General features: G+C 40.4%; 1 protein-coding gene across 1 annotated transcript in view; it reads right to left on the bottom strand.

The window, feature by feature from the left end:
• The window catches only part of Duba (Deubiquitinating enzyme A), a 255239-nt gene extending 251608 nt beyond the window's left edge, over positions 1-3631 (bottom strand). Inside the window, exon 1 of the mRNA XM_067139359.2 lies at positions 3263-3631. Coding sequence (XP_066995460.1) covers positions 3263-3376 — 114 coding nt within the window. The 5' untranslated portion in view covers positions 3377-3631. The remainder of the gene's footprint in view (positions 1-3262) is intronic.
• Between the last annotated feature and the right edge of the window lie 8360 nt (positions 3632-11991).

Genomic DNA, 11991 nt, shown 5'->3' on the forward strand with positions numbered 1-11991 from the left:
ATCGTTTGATGCTCTGTGTGACAGGCGGCTAAGGCATTTGATAGGGGGATCATGGGAGACTACTGGCAAAAATGAGTGCAACTGGACTAGACAAAAGAGTGACTGAATGGGTTGCTATATTCCTAGAAAATAATCTCAGAGAATTAGAGTAGATGAAGCTTTATCTGACCCTGTAACAATTAAGAGCGGAATTCCTCAAGGCAGTATTATTGGATCTTTGTTTTCTTATACATAGTCTATAAATGATATGAGTAAAGAAGTGGAATCAGAGATAAAGCTTTTTGCGGATGATGTTATTCTATATAGGCCCTAGAGTAATAAATAAGTTACAAGATTGTGAGCAACTGCAAAATGACCTTGATAATGTTGTGAGATTGACAGCAGGCAATAGTATGATAAACAGGGTTAAAAGTCACGTTGTGAGTTTCACTAATAGGAAAAGTCTTCCCAGTTTTAATTACTGCATTGATGGGGTGAGAGTTCCTTATGGGGATCACTGTAAGTACCTACAGTAGGTGTTAATATAAGGAAAAATCTTCATTGGGGTAATCACATAAATGGGATTGTAAATAAACCGTCTTACTACTAAACCGTGTATAACTTTTATACAAGGTTTATACACCGTTTACGTGAAATTCATTACTAATAAACCGTGTATAAGCCTCCTGTGTATACATCTGTTATAGTTATTCATTGAATTGCTTATACAGACCAGGACCCTTGTGTAAGCGTTGTATAGCAGCGAGTAGCGGAAAAAGAAATGAGTGAGCAGTTTATTTTTGTGGTATTTATTGTCTGAAGTAATATAATTGTGGTGAAATTTTCGACTTATCCATTTAACATTGAAAGACTGGATGATAACGCTGATGAACTTCACAATATTTTAAACATAGAAGACATACACCATTCAGAGGTTATGGAGGCTAGCCATCTTCATACAGTAAAACACTTTAAAGAGACGAAATGACAATGAATAACTATAAAAGAAACGATGGTTGGGCGGCGCACGGATCTAGGCGCGATTGCACTTCCAATTGTTTCTCTCTTGCTCGCGTCTCACGAAGTGCTTGATCGTGCGGTGGACAGAGCTGCCAACTGTTTAAAGAACTAGTCCTAGTGCAGTGGCGCTACTTTTGAATTTACGAATCTCGTGACAAAGCCAATGGTCTGGATTGGTTAGGCCACTGGTCTGGATTGGTTAGACCATTGGTCAGTGACCAAGCCATTAGTCTGGATTGGTTAGACCATTGGTCTGGATCAAGCAAAGGGGGTGTCGGGGCGTAAGCCCCCAGGTTAGAAGCCGCGAAGCGGCCCTAGGCCTCTAGTATCCTGCGTGACAAAGCCATTGGTCTGGATTGGTTAGACCATTGGTCAGTGACAAAGCCATTGGTCTGGATCAAGCAAAGGGCAGTCTGGGGGCGTAAGCTCCCAGGCTAGAAGCTGCGAAGCGGCCCTAGGCTATATAACTATACAAGTGTTAAACAACTGTATAAGGACTTTTTATTAGTAAAACGGAAAGGGCACAGGTCTCTGCATATGGTTATGAGGGTGTTTAGGGGGTTGTAGTAAGGATGAAAAGGAGAGGGCATACAAGTCTCTGCTAAGACCCCCAACTACAGTATGGTTCCAGTGTATGGGACCCTCACCAGAATTACTTGATTCAAGAACTGAAAAAAATCCAAAGAAAAGCAGCTCGATTTGTTCTGGGTAATTTCCGACAAAAGAGTACCGTTACACAAATGTTGCAAAGTTTGGGCTGGGAAAACTTGGGAGAAAGAAAACGAGCTGCTCGCCTAAGTGGTATGTTCCAAGCTGTCAGTGGAGAGATGGTGTGGAATGATATTAGTAGACGAATAAGTTTGAGTGGTGTCTTTAAAAGTAGGCAAGATCACAATATGAAGATAAAGTTGGTGTAATTCTTCCGCAAGCAGGCTGCATATAGCACGGCCACACGTCACAAATATTAAACAAACAACATGGCGCGCCTCAGACGATGTAACATTGGTTACATGAACAACATAGTGCGGGTCTGTGACATCTGAACCAGCTATACAGAGGTGCCAACCTAAGAATATCAAGTAACTGGTCTGGATAGGTTAGGTCCGGCTCGTGACAAGACTATTGGGCTGGACTGGTTAGGTCTGGTTAGTGACAAGACCACTGGGCTGGGCACAAGCCAAGGGGGTCTGGGGGAGTAAGCCCCCACCGGGTTAGAGCCGCGAAGCAGCACTAGGCCTCTAGTATCCTGCATAACATACATTTATCCACGCACTTTTTGCAACAGACATTGAATGATCAGAAATGTGCCTTAATTACGGCAGGGGATACAATTTCAGCTAAAGTGGTAACCCTGAGGCCAATGATCATGCGACCTCTAGCGGGGAAAAAATTACATGGCCTTCTTCACAGCCGATCAGAGCTAGCCAATAGAAGCAAAGATAATAGTGACACTTCCTTCTTTCACGCTGTTTCGCTTTCAATTCTCCTATATAAGTAAGATTACTTTTTGGGGCAGGATGGTGGGTATCTAGCAAGCGTTGAGAAAGGATCTCTCCTCTCTGCTACATCAGGTATTGCAATATATTACTTTTCAATCATTTCTAATGAATCCCAACAGCAGACCCCCTACGGAAGCGTCACCAAAGTTGGAATTCAAGAAGGCAAATTGGGGCAAATATTTGGATATAGGAACGGAAGTTAGGGATCGGAATAACTTACCAAGAGAGATGTTCAATACATTTCCAATGTCCTTGAAATTGTTTAAGCAAAGGCTGGGAAAACTACAGATAGGGAATCTGCCGCCTGAGCGACTGTCCTAAATGCAGAATCAGTATTGACTGTCTGGTTGATTAGCAATATGTAAGTTATTCTAAGGCAGCATTTCATGCTGTGGTAGATATATTTATAGTCATATACTCAAAACTCAACCAACACTGGGAAAAAAGTCATAAGTGAATAACAAAGTCATTCAGCATAATCAATAACACAACAGAAATCAAAATTCAGGGTACATTCCCTACAATGATGAGTAACATTCTTTTTTTAAGTACAGGTAATTTAGTGGATAACTATACGCATTTGCGTGAATAAAGGAATCTCGGGAAACAAAGAACGAACAATATAGGCCTAGCCATAGGTTTCACTTCATGATTGAGGAAGAAAAAAAAAAGAGGGGGGGGTAACAGGTCTACTTTGGGATGAAATAAAAATTACACTATTGCTACCCAAAGAGTGGCTTCAATTACGGATACTTATATTGTACCTGGGAATGATTGGGCAAAGGCGCATGAGAATGGGGGCCGCCAAGATGAGAAGCCTGGTCGGGGGTTTCCTCCGACTTGCCTTGGCTCGACTTTTTCTTTGAAAGGATGGTCATTTTGAGAGTTCAGCTTAATAGCTGTCCTTACTCCAATAAATCTGGAGTAATGTTGGTTCACACGAAATGTCTCCAGATCAACAAGTAACGATACACAAATCTCACAATGTGGCGACGACACCTTATTGTTCACCACACGATTAAGATCGGTGTATTCCGAAGAATAACACCGTCTCATTAGAAAAAAGCGAAGAAAACTGTTAGATTTAATACATTTTGTAGCTTAATATGCACCGAAGTATAATTAAACTATACCAATTTGGCACCCAAAACAAATAGAACAGCCTATTGACAATCCAACGCACAGGCAACTGCGGGTTGTTAGCATGGTTATCATTGGTCGAGACCACCGCCACTCTTCTTCTTCTCCTTGATCGTTATTGGACTCCGCATAAATAGCCTCCGTCCAGCCACTGAACATCTTTGATGAATACAATGCTTGTATTAAAGGCCATATAAAACATATTATTTTACTAGGGAAAGGACATAACCACCAAAATTGGCTCTAGATGACTGGCACAGGGCTACAGGGTACTATCTCTTCTCGCCAGTGTGATTCATCACTGCATTTAACAACCAAACAGACAAGACCGACATAAAGGAGGGTGTTAGTCATATTACGCAGTGGCGAAGCGTGCTAGTATCCACTGTTACCACTGGTAACAGTTTGAAAATATAAATATCCAATATTCTTTAATATTGATATTTTTGTTTCTCCGCCGGGACGTGTTCCGAGAACTCTATTGCAGCAGTCTGCCACCGTCGAAGCTGAGCGAGAGGCTGTTACCACTCCATGCAGTGGTTACGCCTTGAATTTCTTCTAACAGCTAGGCGAGTAGGTATTAGGCCCCATTCACAATGCAAACGTAACCGTAAAATTAACGTAGAATTTGTGTATTCACAATGGAGGAACGTAACATTAACGTAAAGAGTACACAGCAGCCAATCAAAACACTGCCATGTTATTTAGTACGGAAGTCAGGTTTTGGGCTATCTCGCAGTTTTATATTTCAGTACCTCGATGGAATCAAACAACGTGGTAGCGGAATTCATATTAGTTCAAACATCTATTGCTTTGCTCCTGGGAGCTGTGTAGGCCTACGGTACCTGAAAAAGCGATCTAAACAACGGTGCAGAAAATGGGTTCATCCCTTGAATCAAAGAAGGTTATCTCAGGGCGATTTCGGTAATCTACTGTAAGAAATGACCCTCATCAGTTCGTTTTGGACATGCGGATGAAACTTGAACTGTTTGCCTTTCTTACGATTTGCTTCCCCTTTTGTAATAAGAAGTAATGTAAGGTCTCCTTTACCGACATCTATGACCCTATCTATCACACCCCGATAAGATGTTTGGATGATATCGTTTTCGTAAACTAGTAGTCCGTTATAATGTTAAGAAATATACAGGGACACTGTTTTATTTATGACAGGGATTGTCTCTCGTCCGTTTGCCAGCGCTGCGAGCTTGTCCCCCGCCATTTATTGTCAGATTTCATTACCATACTACAGGATATTAATTTCCACCTATTATTTTTCGTATTTGTAATTCTTTTTCCTTCTATCATACATAGCCTATACACAAAGACTATTTTGAAAGAGAATTACAAGTGTTTCTTCGAAAGAAGTCATTATATCGTGCTCAACACACAATGTTTACCTCTGCTCTGATTGGCTGGTTCTTAAAGTTAACGTAAAATTAACCGCAAGAGCTTGGAGTTTGCAATCCCTTAATTTTACGGACTCGCAGTTAAGTTAACGTCGGCGCATTGTGAATGGATCCATTAGATAAGATGGCCGCTAACTTCTAAGTTAACGTTATTTTTAAGTTTACGTTACGTTACGTTTGCATTGTGAATGGGGCTTTACTGCGCCTGCGACAAGATAGGCCCCTTTCCCCTCGACACTGGTATGTATCCTGCCACGTTCTCCGGTCGTGTTACCACTGTGGAAAGAGGAAACAAAAGTTTATAACATCGGTGCTGAGCTGTTCTGTCCGTTCGTTCCGCCGTGCTGAATAGCGTATTGTTGTATTATAGTTTTCTATTATAATACGATGTGACTTCTCTTGTTAAAGTGTGAATTTATGTTAGGTAAGGATAGCCTCTAGGACTGCACAACGTATTAAAAACCAAAATAAGTGAGTTGGTGTGCCCAGAATGTTCGTGTATAACAGAAACTTCTGAAGAAAAGAAAAACATAATTGAAAAAAAAAGGTAGATCCACGCCTTCTCTTAAACATTTGTTCAAGGAATCGAAAAGAACAGTACGATTATTTCATGACTCGTGGTACATAAACCTGGACTGGTTATGTGGTTGTGCAAAAATGAACAAACTGTACTCTTGGCCATGTGTTCTATTTTCCTCAGAATATAATGCTTGGAATAAAGACGGTGTGGACAATTCAGATAGTTTCCGAGTTTTAAAGAGACGTCATGAGGTTTCTAAAGCACACATCAACGCTGTTGCCGAAATGATTCAGTTCGGAAGGTCCAGAATAGAGTTCTCTTTGAGTACAGCTTACAGAAAGAAAATTGACGAACATAATAAGCTAGTAAAAAAACAGGTCCACCTCTGTTGTGTAGTGGTGAGCCGGGATCGATTCCCGGCTCTGCCACGAAATTTAAAAAGTGGTACGAGGGCTGGAACGGGGTCCACTCAGCCTCGGGAGATCAACTAAGTAGAGGTGGGTTCAATTCCCACCTCAGCCATCCTGGAAGTGGTTTTCCGTGGTTACTCACTTCTCCTCCAGGCAAAGTACCTAAGGCCACGGCCGCTTCCTTCCCTCTTCCTTGTCTATCCCTTCCAATCTTCCCAACCCCCACTAAGGCCCCCTGTTCAGCATAGCAGGTGAGGCGACCTAGGTGAGGTACTGGTCATCCTCCCCAGTTGTATCACCGATCCAATGTCTCACGCTCCAGGATACTGCCCTTGAGGCAGTAGAGATGGGATCTCTCGCTGACTCCGAGGAAAATACCAACCCTGGAGGGTAAACAGATTAAGAAAGGAAGAGGAAAAATTACAGATATATTGTCAGCAGTTTAATAGATGCCATACGTTTTTCATTATGTGAACTATTTTCAATTAGTGCATAATCTATACTGCTAGTCTCTATGATTTTGATGCTCACTAGTGTTCAATATATTATGTGCCATTTCATCATTTTCAAATGATGTTATCTTATACAAAAGTAATATCAATTTTCAAGTCTTCCACTTTTATGAAATGGCATCTGTACTGCACATAAAAATGCTGCGGTGCGAGCGACAATATACTCTAAGAAGGAGTGTGGTAACACCTTTGAAAACGTCACGCGTCGACACTGATATTAGTAAAATTATACTGTGAGTCTGCTTTCCTGAACGAAATGGACAAGTGACTGTCAGTTGAACTGTAGAGCTATATAATAGGCAAGAGACATTCAAGGGCAGTTGAAAACACAATTTAATTCTTTTCTGAAGAAAATTCCTCCGGTTGGAACAAAATATAGGTGGGAAGTACCGACTCCTTTACCACATTTACATATATTCGAATCGATCGCCTTTATTCTAAATGAATGTTCAGGGGTACAGGCATGATTGAGTCTTGATCTTATTATCATGGTTATATGTCGTATTGTGTAGGAACTCGCAAAAAACCCATGGATGTTAGGGGATAGTCTGCAAAATATAAAATAAATGTTCGCTTTCATACCGGGCGTGGCGGGTCTATGTTTGCCGTGTTAACCGGGCAAACGTCATCCAAAACGAAAGATCATCGAATATGATTACATAATATTACGGCATATAAATTGTTTGTTTAATACCGTATAGTACATTATAATAACAACAAAGCCTAATTCTCTAGCGCATAGATATCACTGTAAGTGACGAAAGCTTCGCACCTGTCGAGTGATGAAGATATGCCGACAGTCCGCTCTGTTTGCCGTTTCTCCGAGGCAAACATGAGAAGCACGAATTCAGTCGGGGTGCGCTTGCGCATTCGATGCACTCGGTAAAACAGCTCAGAGCTCGCATGTTTGCTCCAGTTGAGAGTCTAACTTAACAGCAATCGCTTGCAGTTTTCATTGGTGATTGTTAAGAGCGTGTCTTATACCTGCAGCGGCTTTGTTGTTGCTAAAGGGAGATACAGTTATAATGGAGGACGAATGCTGCTGTGGTATTGAGGACATATTAACACATTCATGCTCTGGCCAAACTATTGCTGCTAAGATACAAATAATAGACAATAGGAGCCCCACTCCCAGTATATCATCTATGGTAACAGAAGGAATACGCAAAGTGGGTGGTTTTAATGATTCCTGTCCTGGTACACAAATGATACATGGATGATTGTCGCCATAAGATCTAACTGTGTCGGTGCGACGTAAAGCAAATAGCAAAAAAATATACATGGATATATGGCATAAGGAAATCGTGTTCCTTGTATTGCTGCCCATGCTTTATATTTTCAACAGATGTTTGGACAAGAAAGGGAGTTTGTGATATTAACAGATATTCTGTACTAACACTAGAACGGCCAGAGCGGTCATTTTGACCGTTATCGAATTTCAAGGTATTTCCACGCTCGTACTTTTTAATGCACGAAGTTGTGCTTTTGTGACTTTTAATCTTTTAGGGTTATGTACATTTACGCCAAAAATTACATCCGTAGTTGATAAGGGAACACCGATATTGTCCCGTATATAACTTGCATAAATTGCTTGTCAAGTGCCTAAATAGGCTTGTAAACAAATTGAGACTCTTATTTTTATCATTTTTCATAAAGGAATTCAATAGCAAGTCCGTCAAAATATTTCATTGTTACCTATTAGAAGTGCGAGAATATGAACAATTATTAATACTTAACAATGGATTGATCTGTATACAATATATCCCAATTGTTAACTATGTTGCTTTAAAATTAATAATTGAACATTCGCATGTTTCCCAGATCCTGGATGCTAGATATATGTCAGTAAGTGGCAGCGGTCAAAATGACCGCCTGTGGCCTTTATAGGTATGAGGAAAGTTCGGCCGTTCTAGTGCTAAAGAAACTACATGAACAGTCTGTAGTCCATGTTAATCCCAAAATAGCTTTACCGAAGTTCAGTAGCACTAGAATAGAGGAATCACTAAGCCTAGCCTTCCAAATTAACCGAGACAAATGAATTGAAAAGAATAAAGCAAACGGGCTTATAGTCAGTTCTATAATAGAGCATTGTTTCCTGGTGGAGCAAGAGCTGCTTTTTTAGATGCCAAGCATAAAAACCTTGTTCAATATTTTACAAACTCTAATTAATAACATAAGATATTGCGCTCTCAAGGTCGATGTAATTAAAGATATGTTTGATTGACAAACGTGATAAATTTTATTTGTTTTGGAAGCATTGCACAGACGAACGTCCAAAAGTTACAGCAAATGAAAATGAAAAAGTTAAAATGCAGCGAATTGGTGATATGGAAATTGACAAAGAGAAATCATCCTGAGACTGTACTGTGAAGTACTTGATGCAATGCTTCGACATAAATAACCTACCTTTTTCCCGAACTGAATAAGCTGGAATTTATTTCTCTTTTGGATTTTGACTTGTTTGAAACATACCTAGGCTACGTTGATACTTTCCCTGCTCGGACATTCGAGTCTAATGTTAAATCATAAGGTAACTATTTCAACGTCTTGGTACTCAAAACCGAGTTGTCGGCTATGTATGCAACAACAGAATTTAAGAAGTCCTGTTAACGAGAACTTTATAAATATTTAACATGTTAAGGATTAAATGTGGCATTACCAGAAGTAACCAAACACTGTCGTTTAATTTTGACTATTCCTGTTACAAGCCCCTCTGTCGAACGATCTTTCTCAGTAATGAAACGGATAAAAGATATTTAAGAAGTACGCCAACACAAGAAAAATTATCAAAATTGTTATTAATTTCTATTGACAAGAACCACCTGAAAAGCTGTATGAACAATCCGGGTTTCCGCGATTCTGTTGTAGACATTTTTGCTGCCCGAAATTGGCAGATAGAGCTGTGTTACAAGATGTAATATATGCAGATGTGCAGAGGGGATTGATTGTGTGTAAGTTTAAACGTGCACGCTTCTATTTAAGCTTTTTTATAACCTGTTTACCATCCAGGGCTTGCATTTTTCTCGGACACAGCGAGGGATCTCACCTCTACCGCCTCAGAGGCAGTATCTTGGAGCGTGAGACTATTGGTAGGGATAAAACTGAGAAGGAGGATCAGTACCTCGCCAAGGCAGCCTCATCTGCTATGCTGAACAGGGGCCTTGCGGAGGTTGGGAAGATTGGAAGAGATACACAAGGAAGAAGGAAGCAACCGTGGCCTTAAGTTAGGTACCATACCGGGATTTGCCTAGAGGAGAAGTGGGAAATCACGAAAAACCACTTCGGGAATGGCTGAGGTGAGTATCGAACACCCCATCTACTCATTTGAATTCCCGAGGCTGAGTGCACCCCATTCCAGGCATCTGACCACTGTTCAAATATTGTGGCAAAGCCGGGAATTGAACCCGGTCCTCCGGGGGTTGCAGCTAATCACACTAACTACTACACAACAGAGGCGGACCATTTAAGCTTTCTTTAATACTCAAAAATAATTTTCAATATGAAATAAAGAGGAAAGGGTACTAAGTGAATCCGTACAAATAACTGCTTCTTTTATCCTTGAATATTTTATGAATAACTAGCTGATGTACCCGTGCTTCGCTACGGGATTTTCAGAAAAACTGAGTTGGGGGGTTTCCTAACTGAATTCAACATAGGTCATTACAAAAACGTCAGTAGGAATGTAGCGATTGAAAGCAATGTTATCATATAAAATACTCGATCAAATGAAAAACCGCACACTTTCTCACTTTCAACGAACAGTACTACGGTGCCGATCTAAGAGTCCAAAGTTCCAGAGCTGGAATAACCAGGTCGCAGACTCCCGTGAACACTCCTCTGTCATTATTCCGTTAAATATGCACACTACTTATTCCAATCAGAGGCTCAGAGTAGGGATTGTATAGCTCGAATACTATGATGAACCAGTGTGTTACGTACCAGATACAGTATATTAGAAAATCTATGAACCAGAGGAATGGCATGCTAAAGAAGAAAGTTATCTTACACCCCAGCTACTTCCCACCAATATACGGGCAGGCTGTTACAGTCGGTACGAACAGGCGTGTTGGCCGTGTGGTTAGGGGCACGCAGATGTGAGCTTGCATCCGGGAGATAGTGGATTTGAACCCCACTGCCGGCAACCCTGAATATGGTACTCGGGAGATAGTGGGTTCGAGCCCCACTGTCGGCAGCCCTAACGATGGTTTTCCGTGGTAACCCATTTTCACACCAGGCAAATGCCGGGACTGTACCTTAATTAAAGCCACGGCCGCTTCCTTCCAATTCCTAGACCTTTCCCATCCCATCGTCGCTATAAGACATATCTGTGTCGGTGCGACGTTAAGCAAAGAAAATATGGCATTCCGTGGTTTCCCATTTTCACACCAGTCACACCAGGCTGTACCTTACAGCCAAGGGCGCTTCCTTCACACCACAATTCATTTCCTATCCCATCGTCGCCATAAGACCTACCTGTGTCGGTGTGACGTCAAGCAAATTTAAAAAAACGGTATGCTGCAGTAATCCTATCTATCGGGGATGAGAAGAAACAGAAGACAAAAAGCACATCACAACAAACTATGGTCAATGTAATGTTATTGTTAATAAAGTTTATGAGCTTTCTATATTGCAGGTTTTCACATTAGTTTTCTTTCGACTCTGTGATATTAGGGTGTCTTACAAAATGATTTATATCGTAGACAGTAGTTCCTTATTCTCAGACTTTACATACCGATTTTCACTCAATTCTGTTTACCCATTTTCTCGTGACTCGGCGCTGATATGGACTTAGTAACAAAAATCCAAATTCATGAATATCTCCGATTATATGCGGTACGGTAACAATGTATAAGACGTAAGTAATCGGAAATTTAATAACTTCTTACATAACTACTACTAACTTACGACATAACTAAAGTTATGTTAGTTATGTAATATTTATCGATACAACCACTAATAACACAAATAACTTATTTGAGAATTACATTTCAGACCTTCCCCTAAACTACCATTTCACTCAGCGTGAATAAAATAATTTGTAGCCTAGATTGCAGTGGTTCATCAAACGACATTACATACCGATTTTCATTAAATTCTCTTCAGCCGTTTTATCGTGATGCGTGTACATACAGTACATACATACAGACATACAGACAGAAATTACGGAAAAGTAAAAAATGCATTTTCTTGTTACTGTGGACATGACCGATAAAAAATACAATTCTTTTCAAATTCTGAGTAATGTACAGACAAAACTCTTATTTTATATATATAGATTTATCGATACGACTACTAATAACATAAATAACTTATTTGAGAATTACATTTCAGGCCTTCCCCTAAATTACCATTTCACTCAGCGTGAATAAAATAATTTATAGCCGAGCTTGTAGTGGTTCATCACCCGACATTACATACCGATTTTCATTAAATTCTCTTCAGTCGTTTTCTATTGATGCGTGTACAATCATACATACATGCATACATACAGACAGAAAGACAGAC

This window comes from Anabrus simplex, chromosome 2 (assembly GCF_040414725.1).
Source record: "Anabrus simplex isolate iqAnaSimp1 chromosome 2, ASM4041472v1, whole genome shotgun sequence".
NCBI classification, from domain to species: domain Eukaryota; kingdom Metazoa; phylum Arthropoda; class Insecta; order Orthoptera; family Tettigoniidae; genus Anabrus; species Anabrus simplex.